At 41.9% G+C, this 27,584-nt stretch overlaps 1 protein-coding gene across 5 annotated transcripts in view; it reads right to left on the bottom strand.

Annotated features, from left to right (window-relative positions):
* MACF1 (microtubule actin crosslinking factor 1) overlaps nucleotides 1-27,584 on the bottom strand; it is a 305,107-nt gene that overhangs the window by 6,014 nt on the left and 271,509 nt on the right. For 3 of the 5 annotated variants that reach the window (XM_081144947.1, XM_081144949.1, XM_081144946.1), the window contains 17 exons: nucleotides 27,287-27,460; nucleotides 24,982-25,137; nucleotides 24,670-24,876; nucleotides 24,410-24,529; nucleotides 23,578-23,747; nucleotides 22,376-22,535; nucleotides 21,406-21,600; nucleotides 20,930-21,058; nucleotides 19,396-19,539; nucleotides 18,133-18,321; nucleotides 17,021-17,141; nucleotides 16,252-16,415; nucleotides 14,509-14,671; nucleotides 12,446-12,600; nucleotides 11,482-11,556; nucleotides 10,322-10,339; nucleotides 7,210-7,327 (listed from right to left, as the gene is read on the bottom strand). In XM_081144947.1, the coding sequence (XP_081001073.1) occupies nucleotides 7,210-7,327; nucleotides 10,322-10,339; nucleotides 11,482-11,556; nucleotides 12,446-12,600; nucleotides 14,509-14,671; nucleotides 16,252-16,415; nucleotides 17,021-17,141; nucleotides 18,133-18,321; nucleotides 19,396-19,539; nucleotides 20,930-21,058; nucleotides 21,406-21,600; nucleotides 22,376-22,535; nucleotides 23,578-23,747; nucleotides 24,410-24,529; nucleotides 24,670-24,876; nucleotides 24,982-25,137; nucleotides 27,287-27,460 (2,458 nt within the window). The remainder of the gene's footprint in view (nucleotides 1-7,209; nucleotides 7,328-10,321; nucleotides 10,340-11,481; nucleotides 11,557-12,445; nucleotides 12,601-14,508; nucleotides 14,672-16,251; nucleotides 16,416-17,020; nucleotides 17,142-18,132; nucleotides 18,322-19,395; nucleotides 19,540-20,929; nucleotides 21,059-21,405; nucleotides 21,601-22,375; nucleotides 22,536-23,577; nucleotides 23,748-24,409; nucleotides 24,530-24,669; nucleotides 24,877-24,981; nucleotides 25,138-27,286; nucleotides 27,461-27,584) is intronic. The other 2 variants (XM_081144948.1, XM_081144950.1) reach the window with 1 other exon arrangement.

The raw sequence follows: 27,584 nt of genomic DNA, 5'->3' as shown, positions 1-27,584 counted from the left end.
CTGGCTGGCCGAGGAAGAGCAGATGCAGCAGTTCAGGCCTCTAAGTTAAAATCAAACACTCTTTTCTCTCTCAAAGGACATGTGTACTTTTTGCTCAGCTTTTGCAAGATACATGGTAACAAAATAGTGGAGAAAAACAGATAGTTGAAATCGACACTGTCCAGACTGTTCTATTTTAATTCAGCCGATAACAATCCTAAAGAAAGGGGTCCAGGAACTTGGGACAGTAAAAAGATGAGAACAGAATCATTAAGAAGCAAACATGTGGGAGGAGACAGAGAGAGAGATCAAACAATGCACAAAACCTGCCAGCGAGGAACTGTTAAGTCAAAATCTGGAAGTGGTAAGAAGCTGAATGTCGCCTGCAAATGGGAGAAGAGTGTCAGGTGGGAAGAGTTTGGAAATAGCACCAAAGGCTGACAGGTGCTGTCCTGTGGCTTTGAGCTTTAAGACCAGAACTTAAAATTGGATTTCGTCAGAAGATACCATGTATGGCCAACACAAATGTTGAATGTGAAAGATACTAATTCAAAAGAAATAATTCCTCTGGAATATGCTCTTAGACTATTTCTCATAAACTGTTTGCTTTGTAGAATGCACTACATAGATCTCAACAAACGGGACTGCTGGTGAAGCCAGGAGAAAGGGAATTATAAACAAAGTATTTGTGGCTCCTTTCAATATTAGATTTTTTACTGTGGCTAGAAACTACAAGTTCAGAAGATTACAGGTACTAGTGCCCACTCAACTGAGCTCCAAAATTTTAGACCAATGTATACACTCCAACATGCAATATGAGTATATTCAATTTACTTCACTCTGGCCAATGCTCTCTGTATGAGAGAGGGGGAGGCAATGAGAACACACACATATAAGCGTGCAAGTAAATCTCTGCCAATACGACAGGTAAAAACAGCTCTGCTGCTGAAATGTGCACGTGGGGGGATCACTAACTGCTCCCCTCCCTTGGCTCCCAGGACCCCGCTCTCACTTCTTCCTTCCCCTCCCCCCACCTTCCTCCACACCGCGTCCCTGGGGTTCTGTCTGCAGCCCTGTTCTTCCTCTTAGACTTTCATCCCGGCCATGAGCGCATCCTCTAGAGACTTCAGTGCCATGACAGGTCATGTCTGACCCCCAAACACATCCCAGCACAGGCTCTACTCCCGGAAGTTATTAGTTATATCCAGTTGCTGATTAGACATGATCAAAGCCAGAGACCTGGAGCGGGTGCAGGTCCCTCCCTCCCTCGTGATGGCAGTTGGTCTACTGACTGCACCTCTAAGGCTTCGTAAATCCCACGCCTTCCCACGCCCCCTGCACTGCGTGGTTCACACAGCATCTCCTCCCCGATGGCCGTGACAGGCTTCCAACTGCCTCCTTGGCTCTCATCTTATTTCCCGCCCCTCCCTCACTCCTCATTCCCTGGACTGTATTTCTCAATAAAAATCTGATATCCGTGGCCTTTCACTGCTAACAGCAGAATTTAGCCAACTGAGGTTTTTGAGATGTTTCCTACAAAAAGTTTAATAAATGCTGTATGTGACATTGCCCCCGCCCCCCGCCCCAACACAATCAGCATTTTGTAAGCTCTGTAAAGTCCTGCAGTGAAGAAATATGCACTTGACCATGATTTTTTGTTGTTGAAGATCACATTCTGGGGACTAGACCATGCTGTCTTAAAGGGTAAGGGATCCTTCTTTTTTTTTTTTTTAGAGCTGCATAGTATTCCATTGTGTAAATGTCTAAAAAGATGCTTTGATATGATTTCAATCTTCTTGAACCTGTAGACACTTGTTTTGTGTCCTGACATGTGGTCTATCTTTGAGAATGTCCCATGTGCACTTGAGAATGCATACTCTGCAGCTTTGGGGTAAAATGTTCTGTAAATGTCAATTAAATCCATCCGATCTAGTGTGTCATTTTGAGTCACTGTTTCCTTGCTGATTTTTTTGTCAAGATCTATCCAGTAAAGTCAGTGGTGTGTTGAAGTTCCCTACTGTGACTGTATTGCTGTTGATCTTTCCTTTAAAGTGCTACAGAAGTTTTGTGTATTTTTTCCAGCCTCTGTGACTTTTGTTCTGAGGTGGGTCTCTTGTAGACAGCATATAATTGGGTCTTGTTTTCTTATCCATTCAGCTACTCTATGTCTTTTGATTAGAGCCTTTAATCCACTTATATTTAAGGTTGTTATTGACGGGTACTTATCTACTGCCGTTTTATTTCTTTATGCTTGTTTCTCGTTCACTCTATTTCAGCTTATTACAACCGTCCCTTTAACATTTCTTGCAATGCTGGTTTGGTGGTGATAAACTCCTTTAGCCTTTTTTTTTGTGTGTGTCTGAAAAGCTCTTTATTTTACCATCTATTCTGAATGACAGCCTTGCTGGACAGAGTAGTCTTGGTTTCAGATCCTTGTTTTGCATTACCTTGAATACTTCATGCCATTCCCTTCTGGTCTGTAGTTTCTGATGGGAAATCAGCTGACAGACTTATGGGAGGCTCCTTTGTAGGTAACAGATTGCTTTTCTCTTGCTGCCTTTAAGATTCTCTTTGTCTTGAATTTTTGGCATTTTAATTATGATGTGTCTGAGTATGGGCCTCTTTGGGTTCTTCCTGCTTGGGACTCTGTACCTCCTGAACTTGTGTGACTTTCTCCTTGACAAGTTTAGGGAAGTCTTCTGCCATTATTTCTTCAAACAGGTTCTCTAACCCTTGCTTACTTTCTACACTTTCTGGAACTCCTATGATGTGAATATTGTTATGTTTCATGTCCCACAGTTCCCTTAGAACTGTCCTGTTTTTTAATTTTTTTCTTTTTAGTTTTTTGATTTTTTTCTAATTTGCTGAATGTGATTCTCAGCTTCCCTTAATCTGCTGTTTACTCCTATCAATTTTTTAAATTTCTACTGTCATTCTTCATTTCCTTCAGTTTCCATTTCTTTTCTCATACTGTTGAGGATCCTTATGATCAGTACTCTGAACTCTGTATCTGATTGCTTATCTCCATTTCATTTAGCTTTTCTTCCAGAGAATTTTTTTAAAAACATGTCTTTATTGATTTCCGAGAGAGGAAGGGAGAGGGAGAAAGAGACAGAAACATCAACAATGAGAGTCACTGATCAGATGCCTCCTGCACGTCCCTTGTTGGGGATCGAGCCCGCAATCTGGGTATGTGCCCTGACCTGGAATCGAACTGCGATTTCCTGGATCATAGGCTGATGCTCAACCACTGAGTCACACCAGTCGGGCTGGAGAATTCTTTTGTTCATTTGGGGCTTGTTTTTTGTTTCTCTCTCTTTTTTTCTCCTTTTAAATATATCTTTATTGATTTCAGAGAGAGAAAGGGAGAGGGAGAGAGTCAGAAACATCAATGATGAGAGAGTCATTGATTGGCTGCCTCCTGCACACTCCCCACTGGGGATCGAGCCTGCAAACCAGGCATGTGTCCTGACGGGGATTCTAACGGCCATCATGGATCCTAGGTTGATGCTTAACCTGAGCCACGCCCGGCTGGGCTGGGGCTTGTTTTTTGTCTCCCCGTTTTGGCTGTCTGTTTAGATTTGTTTCTATGTATTAGGTAGATCTGCTAGGACTCCCAGTCTTTTGGTGGTCTCTGGTGCAGGCCAATGTCAGATACTGTTTGTGATTTGCTTTGAGTACACTGTTTGAAGCTTTCCACACTCCACAGCTTGTTGTTCCCTCTGCTGAGGCTGGGTGTGTTTGGAAAGGACCAAGATGGGCACCAAGGCCTGCTTTTCCAAGCTCTGGAATCAAATCAGGCAAAGACTCTAAGCACCCTAAGCTATTATTCAGTCTCTTAATGAGCCACAGGCAGAAGCTCCAAAGGGTGGGACCAGAGGTTTTCCAGCAGGGTGGGGAAATTGCTATCCCCCCTTGTCCCCAGGCAAAAGCTGTTTGGACAGTAAATGTCTGCCTGAGAAATGTCCTCTGCCGTAGTGAGGAATGACTCAGCACAGGAATCCAGATGGCTGCCTTCTGAGCTCTATCTCGAACTCACAACCCTCACACTGCTTTAGTTCACTCTGCCCTCCCTCTGCTGCAGCCCATGGTGAGTGGCTGCACCTGAAATTTTGTGCATTGGCCCTTTAAGAGGGTGTGTGCATTTCTAGTCGTCTTTCCCTGGCAGGCAGAAACCCTGCTGCTTTTCACAGCTGGATGTTATGTGGGCACCTTTTTCAGTTCTGGTGCTCCGGGCTGGGAAGCCCAGCTTGAGGTTTAGACCCCGAGTTCTCAGTGGGAACCCCCCACAGCTGAGATATCCCTTGGGACATTCAGCTGCCGCCTGTGGGAATCTGGCTGGCCCTCCCATGCCTTTGCACTTCCTACCAGTCTCTATGAGGTCTCTGCTTTTCGTCCTTGGTTATGAGGGTGCTCTCCAGATCATCTTCTGTTGCAGTTAATTATTCAGGATGGTTTTTCTGTATTTTAGTTGTAATTCTAGTTTGGTTCTGGGAGAGTGTTAAGGTAGCTTCCACTCAATCCACCACCATCTTGGAATCTCGGCCATTTAAATCTTTGTAAATAAAATTCTAGATTTTCACTAAAATTTGGGGGAAATAATTTTTCTAATGCTCAAAAATCAGTAAAGGTCTACCAATTTGTTAGGCGGACACTGTTTTTAATCCCCATCTAAAACATGATAACCTTTGCCAAAGTTGGATTCAGAAAATGAAATCTCCCATTTTGGCAGTACCAGGAACCTACCTTGTTGAGTACTCTCACTTTTCACATTTGGCTAAAGCAATGTGCTGAGATGTTTTCATCTTGTTAAACAGCATGTAAAAGGAGGTGACATATTATCATGCACATTGGTATTACAAACCTGTCATAAATTTTATACTGTCTTCAGTATAAGAGTCTCTATAGTCCAGAGAACTAAGGAAATGCGACACAAACAAATACAAAATCTACTCCCGGCAGCTTCTAGAAGCCACAGTAATCATTATAGGATCCCAGATAGTTTTAAGGAACTTTCCTTTTTGCAATGCTCATGCCTTTCCAAGTCACTTATTACATCCACCCAGCCCATAAGTGTTCACCTCCTAGCACAATTTTTATTTGAATACAAGTAGCTCATCCTGTCTATCACCGGTTAAGTCATGGTATCTAAGACTGCTGGGAGTTTGTGACTCCACAACCAATGCAGTCGAGGTGATCATGGAGCTCTAAAAGGACTCCTGGAGAGTCACAGAGGAATGCCTTACCTTGTGTGCTCCGAGGAAAGAAAAAAGAATACTTTGTTCCATAGAAAATGGCTATTAGATGGCCCTCCCAAATTTCTTTGGGGTTCCAACTTTTAGCTAGTAAGAGAAGGACAAAGCAGGCAGTGTGCTTCTTGGCCAGCAGCACAATGTTATTGTAAATAGAGCAAGTACAGCAGGCAGCAAACAGGCAACCAAAGATTCCAAAATGTCACATGCAGTATCCCTTCTGTTTGTTTAGTCCAAACATACATGACATGAAAAAGAAAACATTAAATAGATTTAGAAAGGACTAATGCTGTTTTACTGAGTTAAGATTAAAACGAACTATATTGTTCCTCATTTAAAATAATGAAAGAGGAATTTTATATGAAGGAAATTGGTTTGCAATATAATTAAATTCTAAAACTGATTATACCCTTTCCAGTTCTGACCAGAACAGATGATTTCAAAATTAACCATTTTCTTAAAAAAAAAAAAAAGAACTCCTGATAAGTATTACTCTTATTTATGTAAATGTAGAATGAGTTAAAGTAAGAACTATGTGAGAATTGTGCCCGTTAGCTTGAAATGCTTCAGAATATGACTATAGCTCACTTCCAAAAAAGCTATATAACTGTACTGTAAACATTTGTTAGGTTTACGAATAAGCCTTAATAATCTAATTATGTAGGCTAAAACAATAGTACACACACAAAAAGGTGTGGTGGGTATGCTAGCCTTGGAGACCAGGAGCACATGCTCTACAGCCAGACTGTCTTGGATTTGAATCCTGTCTTTGTTATTTATGAGTTGTCTGTCCTCGGTCAAGTTATTTAACTTTTCTATGCTTCAATTTCCTATTCTGTAAAATGGAGATAACAAGAGAATCTACACCTCATGGAGGTGTAAATGTTATTTGTCAAGTGCTTATAATAGTGTGCTGTGTCTAAAGCTATATAGTTATTTGTTAAATAAATAGAAACTCAAAATGAATTCTATGGGTTCTGTCTCAACAGCAGGATTTTATGCTGTCACCTTATAATAGTTAGAAAAGCTATGGTTTGGCTATTTCAAAGCATTCATAAAGGCAGCAGTTACCACAGAGCCAAGAGGTGCTACAATTTAGGAAGCAAAGCCATTCTCAACAGGCTGGGGGTGTGGGTAAGAGGGACAAAGCTTAAAAGCCAACCTATGGGAGACTGACTGGAAATCGAAGAGCTGGAATCAGAGCGCTTTATTTTACTCCCAGGATGGTGAACTAGAATAAAGAAAATACAAACACAAAGAAACAGCAGGAAATGCAGAAACTGGGTCAAGAAAGACAAACTGGCAGACAGTGGGGAAGCCTCCTATATACCCACACGCAGATTGGCTGACAGGAAAAAGGAAAGGACACGGCTGATGAGGATTTAGCAAACTGGAGTATCTGGTCATTTCCCCCTTGTTGTAGCCCTCATACCCGTTACTACATTTTACCGTTTCCTTTTGCCTTTGGGCTGGCACAACAGCCTTTTCATGTTTGGCAGACAGATTCGCAGAGTCTTGTTTAGGTCAGCATCTGTCTTAGAAGTGACGAGGCTCACTGCTAGGTGTCCTTCATCCCGCCTCCTGGTCAAGGGAGCTCCCTAGACCTTCTCTGCATGGGAGGGGCCCAATACCCTCCCAGAGTTTCAGGCAAAGGGATCTGTAGCACTAACAGGGAACCTAAGGGGCTTTATATCAGGCTCCTTTCTAGGCTAGTATTTAACACCTCAAACCAAAATATTCATCGACACCAACAAATTCTCAGTTCTCATTACTGTCTCCCCAACAGCATCAGCTTCTCCTACTTTCTCTCCCTGGTCTACTCCGTCAACCCCAAGTAAGTTCTAATCTGTGCTAATAAGACAGTATCTGGGCAGCTCACCAACAAAATAAACAAACAGACCCCCAACACTTTGTGTAAGCACAGCTCAGTGGTGAGGGCGTACCTAATGTGCAATTCATGTTGAGGATGGTTTCTTACCTCGGCAGGGGTCATTTTTCACTAAAAATTCATCCAGGGCCATCCATCCTCCACCAACGCGAACCATCACTGTGCTGCGCAGGATGCGGACCAGCCGCAGCTGCTGGGAGTCCCCGAACTGCAGGACCAAGGGAAAACTGATGAGTGAGTGCGCCTTGGAGCGGATTAGATGGCCTTTCCAAAGCAGACTGTATTCAGATGCAATGACAATCTGATAGTTTGGGGAGAATTTTAACTCCAAAGCAGACTGTATTCAGATACAATGACAATCTGATAGTTTGGGGAGAATTTTAACTCTATCTTGCATTTTTCACAAAATTTCAAATATGGAAAAGCTGAAATACAAAGCTAGAGACCAGTATACTGGAATAAAATTAACTTACGATGGTCATGCCCCTGACCACAGGGGGAGGAAGTAGAAGAGCCAAAATGTTAGCTTACTTGGATTCTTTTAAACTTCTGCCCAAATTAAAACCCAATGATGAAATCCTTCATTATGTTAATTTGTTTTCATAAAAGGAAAGGTGTATATAAGGTGGACATCAACTTCTGAATACGGTGTGCTCAGGTTAAATGGAAAACAAATATCTCAAGCTTCCAGGAAACCCTTGCAAAGCATCATCATTATTCCAAGCTTAGAAGGAGCTTTGATTTTCCACATCAGGTTTTCAGAAATAAACCCAAAGTATTCTCTAATTGTGATGTTACCAGCAGAAAAGTTTCTTCAGTTGAACAAATGATTGGGTAGTATTTGTACTAAAATTTAATTGAAGAAATCAAATTTTTAATTTACCATGTTGATTATATTCAACTGTATTCAATAACCACTTTGGGATGTTAAGACAAGCATGACTTTCTGATACTTATTTTTTCCTTTTTTTCTTGCCTAACATTCTGCTTCTCAGTGCGGTTAACATTTTGAAGTTTCCCATTTCATAAATTATCCTCTTCCCAAAATAAACTAAGAGGCAACAAAAGAGAATCATGCTGAGATCCCCAAACAAAAGTCAAATGGTTGGAGAAATAGAATTCCTAAAATTATTTAATTCAAGGAAAATGGGTGGGGGTGGGAGAAGGGACTATTTAATCACTTAATTAGAATTTTCAAAGTTATAAAGGAGAACTATAACTTTGAAACTAGGCACAAAAACTGAGAATGCCAGAAAGGATGTTTGTGAAGGACACATAACCAACCTCCCTCAAAATTAATATATTTGTGGCAATTCTCTGTATTACTTTGCATTGACTCAAGTGCACTGTTTGTATAGGCGAGGTGACTAAGTTTTTACACAGAGTGCCCACAGCAACAGCACGGTGGAGTGTGAAGAGCACTGAAGTGGGGACCCAGAGATGTGAGTGAGGGAATAAACGTCCTGTCCTGGGAAGGAAGCTGCCCCTCTGGCCTCTGCAGGAGCCTCCCTCAGACACTGGCCCAATGAGTGGAAATGGGGAGCCCTTTGGGAGGAACTGAGGGTTCCAAGAGACCCAAGAACAGTGACGCATGGGTCACAACTGGGGGTTCTCTCCAGATAGGCGAGGAGAAGACAGAAATGAGGGCCTATGTATCTTCCAGAGTAACTTGGAAAGAGATCCCAAGATGTATTTTACTCTTACATTACTGTGTTGTAATTTATTTGTCAGCCTTTACTCCACTTATTTCATTCTTTTCCCTTTTAATCTAACTAAAGCTCCCTCTGAAAGACTCTGATCTGTTTCTGCTGAGCTACGGGGGAAAGGTTTGACCAAGCCAGTAGGCAAAGTGTCTGGGGAAGTTGAGGGCTGTGTGACAAGTGGTGGAAGGGGTTACAGTAGCTCTCAACATGGGGACCCGTGCAGACCTGGCAAAGCTGGGAGCCAGTGAGGCAAAGACCTCAGAACAGGGTCTTAGGGGCAATAGTAACTTCTGTCTCTTCCTCTTATATGGACAATCCCTTACAGTGACATGGGCTCATGCACTGGCTATGAAATGACTGGTGGCATGTAACTCTGTAGGTCTCAGGTGCCTCATGTATAAAATGAATGTCATAATTCTGTTCCCAACACTAGATGGAACTCATATGACCCTATGCTAGTCAACAGAGCAGCAGAGAAGGACATAGGTCTTCAAAGGGGCCCCTGGCATCTGCCTACAGTCACCAGCTAACAGGCACAGCCTCTAGGTATACTACTTGGTACTCTTATGGAACAATTTATTTAAAGCAACTTGCACTGTCCTTGTCCGTCTTTCTACCCTCTGTTCTTTTCACTGGCCCAAAAAGGCTACTAGATTACTGTAGTTAGTGACTATTGCAGTGCCTCGAATTTAACATTGACTGAGGGCCTCAAATGAACTCTTAGTGTTTCTGATTTCATATCACAAGACAGATTTCACCCATGCAACTTCCTTCCATTTGAAGACACAGGACCCCAGAGCCCTCAAAAAGATCTAAAAGGTTAGAGTTACCAAGTGGAGTAAAAAAGCATTCAATCTTTTTTGCAAGTCTAACTTGATCCTATTAGACTCTGGCTGGCTGGCCATAATTGGCAAACTTCAGGCTATGGCCAAGTATGATTTACACTTCTCGAGTACCTTATAATGATAAAATACAACATAAATGCAAGTAACTGTACTTATTCATAAGGTATTTAAACAAACAGAATATTCAAATACCCCATGACTTTTTGACTTAGTGTACATCACAAAATTTGTGTTTACTATCACAAGTCTTTGGTGTAAGTCAGAACTGTGTCGTCTGGTACTCTGACTTCCTATATAAAAGTCCAAGTCCAAGTCCAAATCCAGGCTCTTTTTAGAAGAATGCACTGATACCAGAGTTTCAGTTTCCCCTGAGCCACACTACTTTTAACTCAGCCCAGCATAATGTCATCTTCAGCCAATCTAATTTTGAATGGAAAATTTCATCTCCTTTTAAAAAAATACAGACTTATAACCTTTTGCTGCTTAGACAGCTCTATAATACCAGCCCTGCTGGCAGTTCTCCACTTGGTAAGACAACCAGATGTGACCCAGGCATGCTTCAGATTATGTCCTCTCCCCACAGCAAAGAACAGGCAGCATTAGCTACACAGACCATGTCCACCGAGGAGAAGAATGCTGCAAGGCACACTGTACCTGGTTGCCGAGGAAGAACTACAAACAGTAAGAGTAAAGGATGGAGGAAATGGAGGGAAAAAAAAGAGAACATTTTATCAAATTAACACTAAGAAACAAAAATCATGTAGTCATGTTACCAGTCTTCAAGCACAGGGACACATGATACCATTCTTACCGAGCTCATGGTTTTACCAATTAAGAGGACCTAACTTTTCCACTCTTCTGTTGCTCTTACTAATTCATTTCTCTCATAGGTAATTTAAAAAAAACCAAGAAAACAAAACCCAACAAGCAAGCATAAGACCGCCTGGAGTTTTATTAACTAAGTGCCCAGGGTGGTCCAAGGCAGAGTCACCTGACACTCCCAGCTAAGAGCAGCACAGTGTGCTTTAAGTGGACTTTGAAGACATTTTTGATGTACTAATGGAACATAGATTTTTTCCTGTTTTCAACTTGGTGCATGTAACTGTAATTCAACACAGTCATCTTAAATCCTCTTTGCCAATCCTAGATTTTCCTTAGAACTTTAGAGAATTCCTCAAAGGCTGCTGAATATATTTTAGGAGCCCTGTTTCAGACCATGGTCCTAAAAGAAGCTAAAACACAGCACAGTTCACTGGACTGAGTTATGGCCACACTCAGCAAGGCTTTCTAGGAAGAGCACTGAGCCTGGCATCACCCAGGGCATCCAGGCCCAGTTTGTAGCCCAGCAAAGAGCAGGCAGTGTGTCCCTTGGGGCCTTGACACAGTTCCTCCAGCTCTCTCTGAGCCCAGGAACCACAAAGACACAGGACCAGCTCTTGGTGAATGGTCAGTCATTAGATAACTGCTTCCTTATCTTATAGTCGAGGTGTCTTCATTTCCCTAAAGACCTTGGTCAGTAATAGTAAAGAAAGGGTTCTGATATGTCTCAGACACAGGACTCAAGTACAAGCTATTGTTAGCTAGATATATCACTGTTTTTCAGATGGAACTATAAAGGGCACTATGCTTGGCCAACAGGACACCTGACATTTGGAATCTACAGAATGTATCTCAGGTCCCACCAGCTCTGGTCCTCCAGGCACAGGCAGCGGGAAGGTGGGATCATCGAGGCAGCCGTGTGTCAGGTTGTTTTCACCTGTAAGGGCCATTCAGGAGAAAACACCACAACAAAGGACTGTTTTTCTCTTCCTTACCCGGTATTTATTCTCTCCAATCTGCTCCACCTGAAACCTTTTTGCACATTTGCACTGAGCCACTTGTCTTGTGACCTATTGGTTGTGAACAACAAAAGAAGAAAAGTGTGAAGGGCAAAGCATGACTCCCTCTTCCAAAAACAAAGACTTTTACATTAAAGAGAGAAGCTAGTATGTATTTTTCAGGCTTTTGACACATGTATTTATCTTCTATTCCAAATGAAAACACATTTTTCTTACTAACTGGGGTACTCGAGACATTGAGAGAGAAAAAGTGTGAGAAATTCCCAAGTAACTACAAACTGCTTTCTCCCACCCTGCTCCCAAATTCCTTCAGAGAAATGTGCCAATATGTATACATCAAAATCAACAATAAAGCAAATTATGAACTGATCTAAATTTCAACCTAGCAGCCCGAGACTGTCCAGTAGTCAGTCCTGGGGAGTTCTAGGCCACCCTCAAGACTTGCCCTGCTGCCTCTCCCTTCCCAAGATCAACGTATCCTGGGATGTCTATGTGCCACTAATCAATTTGTTATTTTCCATATGACACAGTTCTTAACTAGGCAGAAGGCTTAGTGGGTCCATGCCATCTTAAATATCACTCTACATTTCACCCCTTAAATGCTGCGTTTGAAGACCACTTCCCTGGATGCTGAGGCAGGATGCTTAGGACTAAGAGTCTCTTCTAAGCAACAGAGTATCTGTGAACCAGGTAAGGTTTTCTGTAAACTTTAGAGTGCCGCACAGATATCTTGAGTAAGAAGTCATCTAGACTGAGCTAGAGTGCAATAGCCAGAGATCTTCTGGGGCAACATCATCCACAAGGGGATCCCCAAACAACTCCAAACAATCACCTCACAACAGATGAGACCCAGGGCTAATATGGCAACTGTACCCAACCGAATTCAGGACAGCAGAAAGTTATGGTCAAAATGTGCTCAAGATACAATTATTTCCCATACCTCATCTTCGATTTTATCTGCATCAGTTGTTGGTCGATAAGCATCTTTATTGGGATGGAGAGCAGCCACAAATTCATAGTAATCAATGTAGCCATCCCCATCTCGGTCAAAAATGTCAGCTACAGCCGTCATCTCTAACTTGGTAGTAGGGAACTCTGGAGAAGGTTAATCGCATTTGGAACAATAACTAAGAGGGCATATATGGTTGGTTGGAGGTTATATAAATACTACTCGAAAGAAAAAACATTTATGTCTTTTTTTTCTGAAAAGCAATACACGCTCAACTTTAGAAACCTATAAGATAGACTACTTACTGCTAAGTTTTTGCTTATAGGCTACCCAGCCACCACATGCAATTAAAGAAAAAAAGTGGGCCCTGGCCGGTTTGGCTCAGTGGTTAGAGCGTCGGCCCCTGGACTGAAGGGTCTTGGGTTCCAGTCCAGTCAAGGGCATGTACCCTGGTTGCAGGCTTGATCCCTGGCCCATTGGGGCACATGTCGTAGGTAACCAGTCGATGTGTCTCGTCGGTGTCTCTCTGTATCTCCCCCTCCCTTCCACTCTCCCTATAAAAATCAATGGGGGAAACACCCTCGGGGGAGGATTAACAAACAGCAACAAAAAGAGTGGCATTTCCAATACACCGCAAAGCACGAACAGAACTTTATATGCTTGTTACTTCTGTTGTTGTTTTGTTAATCTTCATACGAGGATATTTTCTCCAATGACTTTTTAAAAAACATGTTTTTACTGATTTTTAGAGAGGGGGAAGTGAAGGGATAGAGAGAGAAACATCGATATGAGAAACATCATTGATCGGCCGCCTCCTGCACATACCCTACTGGGGATCGAGCCTGCAACCTGAGTGTGTGCCCCGACCAGTAATCGACCATGACCTCTTGGTTCCTGGGCCAACACTAAACCACTGAGCTACACCAGCTGGGCATCTCCACTGACTTTTTAGAGATAGTGGGTGGGAGAGACACACACACAGAGAAACTTCGATGTGAGAGAGACACATGGATTGGTTGCCTCCCACACTCGCCCTGATCAGGGCAGGGATCGAGCCTATGACCCTTCAGTCCATGGGCCAACACTCTAACCACTGAGGCAAACCGGCTAGGGCACCCATGGATTACTGCCCAACTTAGGAATTTATTTATCCACTCCACTATTATTAGAAATTTAGGTTATTTTAGAATAGCGACACCTTGGAATAGGATGAAGTTTCTTCTGTTTAGATAATTGCCTTTGATTCCTGACAAATTGCTTTCCAAAGGAGGTGCATATTTTCAGTAGCAGTGATTTATTAATATGTAAATCAGACTATATTGCCTCTCAGTTGAAAACCTCTGGTGGCTGCCCACTGTCCCACTGCTTCTAGAATGAAGTCTAATCTCTTCACCATGGCCTATGAGGCCCTGTATTAACTAGCTGCTGCCTACTCTTGCAGCTTTATCCCCTATATTCTTGCCATGCTGACCTTTTCATGCCTAGAACATGTCAAGTTCATTTCCATCTCAGCACTTTGTACCTGCTGTCCCCTCTGCCTCTCTCTTCCCTCATATTTTGAGTTGGCTGGAGCCTTCTCATCATCTAGGTCTCAGCTCAAATATTGCCCCCACAGAGAGGCCCTCCCTGGTTACCTATGTAAAGCAGCACAGCTGTGGGATGTGCTTTGTGATCCTGACAAATCACTTAACTACTTATGCCTCAATTATTTATTTTGCTAAAATTAAGTGATACAAGTACTTTGTAAGTTGTTATATAGATGTCAGAAAGTGATGTAATAAAAAACTTATTTTTTCAAACATTTTGCTTAGAACCACATCACTCATCAAACTTAGCTCCTTATCTATACCTCAAATAGGACCGGCTATTTTTTATTCCCAGCAAAATGAGGTTCTTCTATCCATGAAAACGACAGACCAATTTTAGTAGGCATTTGCATTTCTTCCCTAAGACTATAGCTTTAACTTCAAAAAGACTGTTTAGCCAGATTATCGCTGCTTCTACAAACTAAGGAATCCAGGTGTGACCATGTTTGGAATTACAACTGGACTCACTGGATGCTAGAATGCCATCGATGAACTCCTGACGTGTTATCTTCCCGTCCTGGTCCTTGTCAATTCGCCGGAAGAAATCCATCACCCGTGACTTTTTGTGATTCATCCAACGCATATACTTTTTCCTCCAGACGTCAAAGTCAAAGTTGGCAAATTCCTTCAACTAGATAGAAAACAGAAGTGTTAACAAGACCTATATTTTGGCCTTCAAACCTGCCCAGAGCACACCAAAACTTCTAGACACTCAGTAAAGCCATGCAGGCCTGCTGGAGGGGCACCAACAATGGTATGTGGATATCTGTGTGGCCTCTTTTGTGGAGGCACCATCTGGTTCCTTCACCACAGCCATGATTATCTACATGAGCTGTGGTGTAACGGAGCAGCAGGAGGAAGTGACTGAACACCTCATGGGAAACATGGGGCAAGGAGGACAAGATTGGGTAGAGCCGGCCTTGCTTTCCGTTTGCCCTTTTTCAAAGGATCACCCTCTTAGATGTCAGGGAATGAAGTCTATCCCAGAAGAGCAGTGTTTATTAGCACTCCTCACTTACGTGATTTTGAAAGAAACCATAATTACACAGAGGCCCAGGTCAGGAGACTCACATTTACCATTTTCTGAGATGAGATAATTTGAGTTCTGGCTGGAAGGAAGCATTAAGAATCCAGTCCTATAGGTAAGCATGTTTCTTTGGAATGGCATCAGAGGGAGCAAACTGCCCATCTGACTTCCGTGTCAAACATTTGGCTTTGACAGACAATGGCAGGCCCGTGATGTGGGAGAGGTGATGTTTATCTACTTGGACTATGTTAGTGATACTGACGCAGAATGACTTTAAACAGTACAGCAGATTTCCCCCTAGTCTTTCAAACTCCAAAGTTGGGAGGAATGGGGAAAAAAGAAAACGTCAAAAACCAAATATGCTTAAAACTCAACTGACCTACTACAAAAATAACAAAAAACACAGAATACTCACTTCTGAGCATAGCTGCTTTGATGTGCACAAATAAAAAAATATAGAAGAGCCAGGCTGGCATGGCTCAGGGGCTGAGTGTGGAACTATGAACCAGGAAGTCACGGTTACATTACCCATCAGGGCACATGCCTGCGGGCTCAATCCCCAGGAGGGTGTGAGCAGGAGGCAGCCGATCAATGACTCTCATCATTGATGTTTCTTTCTCTCTCTCTGAAATCAATAAAAAACATACATATGTGTGTGCGTGTGTGTGTGTGGGAACATACATGTATATATAGAAGATACCAGAGATTTGTTTTAAGAACAGAAAAGTGTGGTATTATATTTTTTAGACTGGTGTTGATATTTCAAAATAGATTTACTTTTCATAATCTAATAGATTAGCAAGATCATAAAAAATTCTTATTTCATAATTGTGTAGCTTATACCTTTACTTAAAGGGCTCAATAGTAGTAATCTTGGTGATAAGCTATACACCTGGAGGTAATTTTGCAAAGTTTTATTCCTGCTTCTTGACCATAGCCAGGTGCTAAGGAGGGTCAGGTCACAGACTTTTACAACTGGCTGGTTACTTGCTTTCTGGTCTACTCTGTTTGAGTGGTTTACTCGAACGTGTCTTTTCTCCTAGGAGGCCTGAAGACTCAAACTGGTCTGTTTCTAGTTCTGAAGAAGTAGATCAAGGCACGCAGGTCATATTTAGAGGGCCAAAGGAGGACTGTCTCTAATAAAAGGCACTTCCCTCCAGGGATGCTGCTTGGCAGGGCCTTACCTCCTCTAGTCTATCCAAGGCATCATTTAGCTTCCGCTGACGCTCTAGCGCTAACAGCCACACCTGCTGCCAGCGGGCAGAGAGCTGGTTGATCCGTGGGTTTTTTGCTTCAGATTGTGAAAAGATTGGCATGGGAGGAGGCGTGGGCTGACTCAGGGATTTCCCTAAAAGGAAAAATAACCACAAGATTAGAAAAGCTAGTTTTGTCAGTTCACAAAGAGAAACAGGGTAACATGTGTATGAACTCAGGGATCTTTATTTTATGATATCCAATCAGCAACAGAAAAGAAACATGGAACCTGGGAATACTTAGATACAGAAACATATTAATTTAAAAACTACTGATTCTCCTCCAAGCCTATAGGTACTTGTGTCATATTTTCAATCAATTCTGACCTACCTTAGTGAACTGAGGAAATATCAATGTCAAATCAACTAAAACTGCAATGGTTCTAGAGAAGCTCGTTTAGTTTATGATTAAATCAGTGCAAACCAAATGTAAATAGCTAGCACTGATGACCAAAACAATGACAGGTTACTGCAGAAAAATTTGCTTGACTATTTTGAAATTTCATACCAATCCAAGAAAATGCAGTATAGTTACTGTATGTCAGTGTTAAGAAAAAGAGAGTTTTTTTTTAAAAAAAGAATTTAGTCCAAATCCAGTGGTTTTTGAAAATGGAAAGGACATTTTTTGATAGGTATTTGGAAAGTGCTCATCTTCAACAGCACGAATGAAGCATCCTAACATAGGGGGCTGGAAACATACTGCTCCCACTGCGGGACTTCTCGATGAAAGGCCCATGGGTAGGCTCTATGTTTTTCCTTTTGTATGTCTTCGTGACCCGGTCCATGTCTGGCTGTTTTCGAGTCATCTCTTCCATAAATGTCTGTTAAACACAAACAATAAAAAAAAGAGTTGAGAGTTTTCTTGGACTAAGATGGAATGAGGCAACTTCCTACTAACAAAGGCAAAGTCCATGACAGATGAATTGATAGATGCCTTTGCACACTGTCTCACTCATTTCAAGAAACACGATTGAGCAAGACACTTTACCAGATGCTGAAGGCCTGGAAAAATGAGACATGGCTTCTTACTTCAAGGAGCTCACAGGTGAGTGAGGAAAACCAGGAAGTCAGAGCAATGAGTGCCACCCAGGGTGCCAAAGGAAGACCTAGGACAGGCACCTGGCAGCGGGTGGATGAATTCTTTCTGCTCTGTAACACATGTAGCCAAGACCTGAGGGCAGCCTCTAGGAGCTGACAGCCAGCAAGAAATGGAAGGGGACTGGGTGAAAGAGGTGAAGGGACAAGCAAAAAACAAAAACAAAAAACCCCGAACAACAACAACGAACCTCATAGACACAGACAATAGTACAGTGATTACCAGGAGGAAAGGGAAGTGAGAGGAGGCAAAACAGGGTAAAGGGGGGATAAATGATGATGGAGAGAGACTTGATTCAGGGTGGTGAACACACAATATAATATACAGATGATGTATTATAGGATTGTACACTTGAAACCTATATAGTTTTATTAACCAATGCTACTCCAATAAATTCAATAAAAATTTTAAAAAAGGAAAAAGAAAATGGAGACCTCGGTCCTATAACCAGAGGAAATGAATTCTACTGACAACCCGAATGAGAACTGCTGCACAGGCTGACACCTTAATTTCAGCCCAATAAGACTCTAAGAAGAGGACCCAGCAAACTCATGCCCAGACTCCTGTCCCACAGAAACTGAGATAAATGTGTGTTGTTTTGAGCTAAGTCTGTAGGAATGTGAAGCAGCAACTTAAACAGGATACACAGGGCAAAGGAAATGGGCTCCATGAGCAACGCAGGAAATACCAGTGATTACATGATGTGGTTAAGATACCTGATGCTCAGCGATAAGGGCTTTAACTCGGTCAATGTTCTGAGGGATTGGCTCCTGATCCCGCTGAATGAGGGTGGTCTCAGCCCACTGGATCCACGCCAGAAGTTCTTCCAAGAGCTCAGCATTAGCCACCAGTTCTGACAGGGCTGTTTCAAGACGCTGCTGGTGCTGCTTGGCCCATGTCAGGACCTGGGGGAGAGAAATCATAGCCTCTTTTAGTCAAGCAAATCCCATTATTACTATTATTTTTTCTTTTTTCATTTACACAGTCATCATTAAACATTTTGTATTTTATTTATATTTTTTCCTTTTAAAAATATTTTTTATTTTTTTAAAATGTTTTATTTTTAGAGAGAGAGAAAAGGAGAAGGAGAGAGAAACATCGATGTGAGAGTGAAACATTAATCAGCTGCCTCCTGCACGCTCCCTACAGGGGATGGAACCCAGAACCTGGGCATGTGCCCTGCCTGGGAATCGAACCAGCAACTTTTCAGTGCATGGGACAATATCCAACCAACTAAGCCACACTGACGAGGGCAAGGTCTATTTTATCTGACAATAGTATAGCAAATTCAATTTCCTAATAGTTATCCCTTGCCTTTTTTTATTATTTTTTTTATTACTGTTTAAAATATTACAGATGTCCCTTTTTCTCCCCAATGACCTGTTCCACCCCGTTCCTTCCCCCTCCCCAGTCCCTCTCCCCACCATTGTCCATGTCCTTGGGTTGTGTATATATGCACATAAATTCTTTGGTTACTCTCTCCCCCTCCACCCACCCGCCCTTCTCCATTCCTCTGACATTCATCAGTCTCATCTATGCTTCCATGTCATTGAATCCCATTATTTTTAAAAGTCCTTTTCCATCTGATCCGAACAATGAATATTTAGGGCAAAGACCACGCAAGCAGTTAAGAAACTTAGGTCTTACTCCAGGACAGAGCTAGGTTAAGAGCTGGCATGAGAAATCAGCTTTTCTGAAAGCAAATCTAGTTCACCCTGTTAAATGCAGGACTTCTGAGGAAGGAAGAATACACAGCGTGTCCACAGAAAGCCATCAGCTAACAAATCACTACACCAGAACTAGTCGTCCAGATTTCAGCACGTTACCAAGAAAACAGTCATTACTAAAATGCTAACTTAATCTTGTTGTGATTTTCCCAGTGAGTGAAAAATTTCTTATGGGGGAACTCTGTTGTATTTTACTGCTGTAAACCCATTTTATCGGGCACCTATAATCTTCCTCTAAAGCCAGGGACCCACCTCCTCAAAGCGAGCCCGGATGATGGTGATCCAGTGTTTGATGGTAGTGATGCAATCAGGATGGCAGACGGCCAAGATGACTTCTCCCATCGTCACCGCTGCGTTCACATCCACTCGCTTTTCTTCCACTTTCTTCATGAATTCCTAAACAAAAAAGATTGGAAAACAAAAGCTTTAAAAAATCTACTCTAGCCCTAGTCGGTTAGCTCAATTGGTCTGAGTGTCGTCCTGATATGCCAAGGTTGCGGGTTCGATCCCCAGTCAGGGCACATTTAAGAATCAACTAATAAATGCATAAATGGAACAAATAGATGTTTCTCTTCCTTTCTCTCCCTCCCTCTCTTCTCTTTTTTCTCTTTCTCTCTTTCATTCTTCTCTCTTTCTCTCTCAAATTAAGTAAATGAGGCACCATTAAAAAAAAAAAAAATTTACTTCAACAGCACTATTAATTTACACTGTGAGGGGGAAAATTTTTCAGTGTATTTTCCCCTTCCAAGTGTTCACTGACACAGACCTCTAAATGCCTCTATTAGGCATCTCTGGCATTTTCTTTCCAGTTCTAGAAGATGTGAGATGAGGGGTTTACTTAAGAATGACTTTCTTTGCCACAGATGACAAGGACGAGGGACACAGAGGGATGCCCCTCTTCCCCAACTGGGCATGCCTATTTTCCTATCCTGAATTAGTTCCTTTTGCTTTTGCTTTTTTAAAAAAAATTGTTATTAAAAAAAAAAAAGTCTTTATTGGTTTCAGAGAGAGGAAAGAGGAGGGAGAGAGACAGCAACATCAATGATGAGAGAGTCACTGATGGGCCGCTTCCTGCACGCCCCACTGGGGATCAAGCCCGCAACCTGGGCATGTGCCTTGACCGGGAATCGAACTGTGATCTCCTGGATCTTAGGTTGATGCTCAACTGCTAAGGCACACTGGCTGGGCAGTTTCTCTCTTTTAAAAAATCCCGTTTTTATTCATTTCCATGTGTATAACCAGTACTATCTTGGACAAATAACAGTGATAAAACTGTTTTAAAAACTACTATTTTTAAAAAGTATCTAAAACAGAATACAATGACAAAACCAAGATTAAAATTTCCCAGCGGGTAAATAAAAAATTAAAATAGGAAACATTTCCCACCTCATTAGGCCCCAGGAACTGCATATTCTGCAGCTAGGCTAAGAGGTTCTGGGGGAGCTGATTAGGGCCTGAAGCCAGTAACAGTGAGGAAAGTGAAACAAACACATGTGCAGGTGAGGAGTACAGAAAGTGGAATAGTCCACATTTTTCTTTATGTAATGTCATGATGTCTACAACCCACATGTGTTATGTTTGTAAAAACAAATGAAAAATCTTTAAGGTGTCACAAAAATCACCAGGCATTTCCCTGTCATTCTTGCTAATCAACAAGCTGAACTCATTCTGGTTCTGCTCCTCTGCACATGAGGCCTGAAGTTTATAAGCAAAAGCTGCTTTTAGTGGTAGCGCAGCCCTCACCGTGGTGGGTGGCCTGTGTCACTGTACCCTATGACTGGAGTACCTTATGGGTGTCAATGAGAGCCTGCAGGGCCTCTGTGTCATCAGGAAGTGCTCCCCGAAAGCGAAGTGTTTGCTCTGCTTCAGAAAGCCACTCCAACAGCATGTGGACTGTGTCCCGAAACTCTTCCGCCTGAAAGAACCAAGCACAAAAGATTGAACGTCTCTCTGCAGCCACGGCCCTGGACATGGGTTATGCCAAGGAAAGGGTCTAGGCCTAAACTCCTAAGTGCATCATAGGAATTTGATGGCCCTGTCAAAGTCCCACACAGGTTATCTTTCATTTGTAGGTCTTTGAAAATGAACTGAATTCATTATTTTTCTAATACAAGTCAGTATTAGAACCTTGCAGAACATTCAGAATATCAATGTTTGAAGTTACATTCATTTTGAGATTGGCTGGAATTGATCCTGGTAAAGAAATTAGAATAAATCTGCTTGGACCCACCCCCCGGAGTTGTCCCAATAAACATCTCTGACCTGTTGTAAGGCCTGCTCAAGTCGGCTTTGTTTGGAGACAGAGAGTTTACACACAGTGTCCCAGCGAGTGCTCAGTTCTTGAAGCTGCCCTTTTACCCACGTGGTGTCATCGCGACTATTCTCAATCAGCTCTCGGCCGGACCGCTTTAGTACCTGAACGGTTCCTGTTCGCTTTCCCAGTTCCTTCTGGAAAACCTGGAAAAGAAAACAGAAGAATTAGTTTGAGAAATGTTTTGAATCCAAGAAGCAAAACCACAGAGGAAGTCATCATTTCGTTCCATTTCCCCTGGGAGGTTCCAGTCATGTCTTTTATGTACAGAAGGAGGCTGGATGATGCATAAGAAAAAAACCACTAGAAAAAGTGGCTCTAAAATTTGAGCAGCATGACTCTGGTTAAGTTGCTTAGCTGGAGTTTCAGTTTCCTAATCTAAAATGGGACTAATGTTATACAAACACTTCCAGAATTATGGGAGTTGAGTAAGAACACGTCATGCACATAACAATAGGATGTAATTTCAGGGTAAACTGAATGCTCAACATGACAGGTGTAGGTTATACTAAATATTGGTGCCCATGGTGCTGGGCTTGTGAGGTTCAGAAGTACTAAAAAAAGCACTCATTTTCATTCTAGGAGTCAGTGGAAATATATGTCTTGAAGTTAAATTCATTTTGGGACTCAACTGAGATACACAAATAGGAAGGGGGGCGGAGGAACCTCAAAGTGGAGTTTACACATTGCCAAATGTGAATCTAACCAATTTTGGCAAATTCTTTGTGACTAATGCAGAATCCCAGCAGCAGTTTGTTTAAACTTGCAGAACAAGGAGCCGCCCCTCTGATGAGCAGGGATCCAGGCTATTTCAGACTTCCTTTCTCCCTTAGAAGATAGTGTGAGCAGAAGGCACAGACACACAGAGGTAGAGCCCCAATGGCTCTCTGCCTTCCATGCAGCCCAGATCTCACCCCTCACCTTATGGGCATCCATGAGGTTCATGACGAGGTCGAGGTCCCCGTGCACGGGCTGGTCCTCAGCCAGCTGTGGCTCTACCTTGTACAACCAGTCGACCAAGGCCTGCAAAGCATCCATGAACTGGCCGGAAAACAGCAGGGCCTCTTCCAACTTGTGTTGCCTGAGAAAAGCACACAAACCTTGCTGTTTTGAGGTATTATTTGTGAATGGCCCACAATTCTGACTGCTGAAAGGGAATACTGCTTGAACTCTATTAGAGAGGGACCTCCAAACTGGAATGGCTATAAATATAGTAAAAAGTGACAGAGAGAGATGCCTAGACATTTTAAGTGAAACCACTCTCTAGAATGAATTAATTATAGTGTAGGAGATAGGTACAAATGCCCTCTCTGGAACCTTAAGAGTCCAGCAGTTATACATACGGACACACCCTAACAACCAAGGCCTGTGTTCACTACTTTATACCAGTCCAGTATAGGAATGTGGTTTAGGTAATGGCCTGGAGTTAGAGTTCAATTCCTGGCGCTATACCAGTTGTGAGGCCTTGGGCTGTCTCTTCACCTCTTTGCTCAGTTGCCTCACTAAAAATTTGGGAGTACAAATTATATAGAGATATTGTAATAATGAGTATGGCATAGTGGGTATAAATGGATAAAAGTACAACTCTTACTACCAAACCAAGCAGTTTCAAATCCCAGTTCTTCCACTTAGCAGTTGAATGATCTTTGGGGAGTTAAGAAACCTCCTAACAATGGTTTCCTCACTGTCCCCCCTCAATGGTTGTTATGAGGATTACATGACTGGTAGGCTCTGTTATGCACATACTCAGTATTAGTTGCTCAGTACAGGTCAGATATCATGATGGTCAAATGAGGTAATACACAGAGGCTTTACATAGTGTCCAGCACATGGTGAGAGCCCTCAGCGAGACAGCTACTGGTTTTTCAAGCTGGTGATTTACAAATATTGAGTTACTGATCTATTACCATGGGCTTCTCTCTAATACAGTAAGGTGCAAGTATAAAATGAGCAAATTTCAATATTCTATTCAAATTTTTCGTAACCCATTAAACTAACTGAAGATGTTGAGATGTTATAAAACCTATTGCTGATGCATAAGCTTTATTACCACTTTATAGAGTCCAGGAAGAGTCTCTTAGGTAGCCTCGGACATATAGACCCAGGAAGGCACTCATGCTCACCTCTCCACAGACTTGCCACACACAGTATCCCATTTGTCTCTGACTTCTCCCAGTAAGTTGTCAAGTGTTTGAGTGTCATCAGAAAGCAAAGTCTTTTCTTTCAGGGCTCTGCCAGTTCTAATTGTGGTATCATACACAGGCTGTTTGCCACCAAGTGTTTTCTGAAACTCCTGTTTCCAAAAAGAAAAGAAAACAAACAAACAAATGAACATGATGTGAGATGACATCTTGATTTGAAACAAGAAAAATTTTTGTGTTTCCAGGTTGGTAAACAGATACAGTTTGACTGTGACTACTACTACTTTTTAAAAAATCCTCACCTGAGGATATTTTTTCCATTGCTTTTCAGAGAGAGTGGAAGAGGGAGAGAGAGACCTATGTGAGTGAGACACACTGTTTGGTTGCCTCCTACCTGAGCCCTGACAAGGGGAAGGATTGAGCCTGCAACTGAGGTACATGCTCTTGGCTAGAATCAAACCCAGGACCCTTCAGTCCGCGGGCCAACTCTCTAACCACTGAGCCAAACTGGCCAGGGCTGTGACTACTTTTTGAACTAAAACTATTAAGAGCTTATCCTGAAAAAATTTTAAGTTTTTGTTTATGTCATATACAGCAGTGCATATTTCTTAAAGCCTAGAATTTCCGAAAGCCTAGTTTTAACTGGTTTACTCCCATGATCACTTTGTTTGACTGCTACGTAAGTGAGCAACGGTCACGGTTAGAACTGTCTGGGCATGAAGTGGACGCTGGCTTCATTCTCCTGACGCTTTTATCCGGGTAAAATCTTCACTGAGTATCAAACCCAGGCCCTAAGAGCAACAAACTGCTTTACCTTATGCTTAGAGAGCTGTAGTTTAATTTTGTCTGGGTCATTGGATATCTCCAGCTCTGAGTCCAGGTGACTCTCTGCATCTTCCAGCCAGTCGATCAGTTTTTTCCAAGCTTCGTGGAACTACAATTATATAAGAAATAAGTTATAACAGGAAAGAATAGGCAAACCATACAACACTTCTATGTGAATCAATCCTGAGACTCAACACTTGCATCCCAAGGTTGTTCAGTAAATTAGTAGGTACTAATTTTGTAACTTACTTGTTTTGCCCGCTTCCTGGCATCATCTAGTGATCGCCCTCTTTCAATAGATCGCTGGACAACCTTCTCCCATCGAGACTGGACACTAACCAACAAATTCTTGATCAGAACAACATCCTGTTTTTGGCTAAGGAACTTTAACTGATTCCCGGTTTGATCCAGCTCAATGATCTGGTCTCGATGAGCATTCACTTCATTAGCAAAAACCTGGGGGGGTGGATATGGCTGTTTTTAAACTGAAGATAAGACAATGGAGCAACTCTTTCAACCAGTCCTTTCAAAAGGAAACCAACAGCATGGTGTTATAGTTACCTTGTGCTCCTCTATCTGGGAAAGGACAGTGTTTAGAATCAGGCTGGGAGGAGAAGCGATGTTTAAATTCTGCTCTGCTAGCGTGAGCCAGTTGATAAATTCTTGCAGGGAATTCTGGAATTCTGTTGCCAGGTTGAGGGCCTCTTCCAGCTTTGACTAAATTTTAATTAAAACACACACACAAAAAGTGCCAAATTCAGGAATTACAGCTTCAAGGACAAAGGTGTAAATTGAACACCAAATAAAATGACCTCTAAAAAGGAAGCCTCATTTAATCAACCTCCACATATGCCTTGTTTGCAAAGAAGGGGACACTTTAATGTTAGCGTCTGAGACAACTGTTTATGAGAAAGGAAAGAGCACAGTTTGTAGTTGAGCTGCCTTCCCTGCCATTCCCCACTTCCTGGGACATTAAAGAATGGGAGTAAAACTAGTTGCAATGTAACTGAACAGCTTAGTGGTCACAGCTTGCACATCTGCAACCTGCTTTGCCCAAAGTCTCATTTTCCTTTAAGGTACTTTCTGTGGCTTAAAAACAACTGATGAAAAGCACTTTACTATAAAGATGATGCTCATTGCAGTGCCTCTGTTTAAACGTTTTCAGAAAACATGGCACCTAAAAATGTCTGAGTCCGAAACTTATTCTTATGCTACAAACAGAAAAGGTAATAAAAGCCATAGTATTCTAAAGCAAAAACCTGACAACCCTAGATGTAAATTTTTAGATTCTTTTATCTAAGTCAGGTGACAGAAACAATGGCTCAGTCAGGGAATGTGCAACTGTCCATGAGCACACCCCAACTGCACCTGGGGGATGGCCTCTACCCCTGGCCCATCGACCAGGCAGGCGAAGTAGAATAATGACATGTTGTTAAAGACAAATACATCCAAAATATTCACAGAAGAAAACACAAGATATACACTACGAATGTTCATTCCTATTAATTGGGTTATATGTGATTTTTATTTTCTTCTTTGTATTTTCAGGTTACTTTTGTAACCTAAAAAAACCACTATAGCAAATACTACAAAAATGTATAGGCCTAATCTAAATAAAGCAAGTGGAAAAATAAAATCTATATCAAATCTATTCTAGAAATGCTTAGAATTTAATATATCACCAAGTTCCTAGATGGCAGGAAATCTTGTTTTATTGATATATTCTTTAATATAGCACCACTTAATAAATGTTTTTAGTGATTCTGAAATGCAATGTTCTTGCAAAATCAGAGATAACTATTCTGACACCTAGCCTTTGCTTGACCAGTTCCACTGACGATGGGTTAAGTATTTGAGGCAATCTGCTCCATTGTTGGGAAAACCCTTTAGAAAATTCTTGATTATGAGCCAGAATCTGCCTCAGTTACTTGAATCAGTCTTAGTTCTGCATTCTGCAGGAATTTCAGGCAATGGCCTGTCCAAGAATTGGAACATAGTCATACACTCAGGTCCTTGGGCCATTCTTTGTATAACAAAATTACCAGACCCCACATTAGAAGAACTCTAAGAAATTAATGCTTTCTAAAGTGTTTAATTATGTATAAATGTTTATGTCCTTCTGCCCATTAAATGTGATAGGATCCATGTCTTCACAGTTTCTACTTTATACCTAGCACAGCGCCTGGCACATACGTGCTTACTAATTTGATAAATGCATGTGGCCAAGAACCTTGAACACATTTTACTTGATCTGCCCAGCACAGCGACTATGCAGAGACTGAAAGTTGGCACTCATAAGAGCCAGCGTCTGGGGCCTTGCCTGGTTCCTATTCACTTCTCTTTCGAAGGGAATTTCATTTTTGAGGAAGAGTGGGAAAGGGCCGCATAATTTACTTCTCGTGATTTTCAGTACGATTCCTTGCATACTTTACTTACACTAGAGCCCAAATTCCTTGTGCCAGGATTTCTAATATTCCCTGTATGCTCTGCCCCACCCTCCCAATCCCAAGTCCTCGCCTCCAACATGACCTTGTTTTAAGTAGGAACACAACAATTCTGATTAATAATAAATATAGGCCCCACCATTTACAGTACTATCTTAATTGGTAGATGCAGACAAGGAATGAAATAAAATATTGGCAGAAATCAGTACCATCAATGCAACTTGACATGGATGGAAAACAAACCTAGTGACAGAAAAGATAGGTGATTAGCACAGAGGCAATTCTGACGATATCAGTTCTGCAACTTCTGGTTCAATATACTGGTCTTTAAAAAATCTTTGCAGAAACGAGATGGTAATTACATGCTACCACCAAGCACACTACTCAAATACCATAATCACACACTGCATTTGTGGTGATACCTTTCTTTCTTCCATCTTACTGCTGACCACATGCCATTTCTGTTCCAGAAGTGCTACGCTCTGTTCCGTCTTTGAACCAGACCCAGAATCATCACGGCTTAAGAGCATGAGCCTGCCCTTGTCAAGTAGTTGATTATAAGTCTCTTCCTTGGCTTTGAGCTGGGAATAGAGTTCCTACAAGAAAAGGCAGGAAAGATATCAATAATGCTAATTACCTGAAAGATACCCCCACACACATTTACAAACACAGATTGGAAAAGTCCAGGAAGGTCTCACGTTGATTAAAACCCTTTCTTTT

This window comes from Miniopterus schreibersii (genome assembly GCF_964146895.1).
Source record: "Miniopterus schreibersii genome assembly, chromosome: 8".
Lineage (NCBI taxonomy): Eukaryota > Metazoa > Chordata > Mammalia > Chiroptera > Miniopteridae > Miniopterus > Miniopterus schreibersii.
This window is presented reverse-complemented; position numbering and strand designations above follow the sequence as displayed.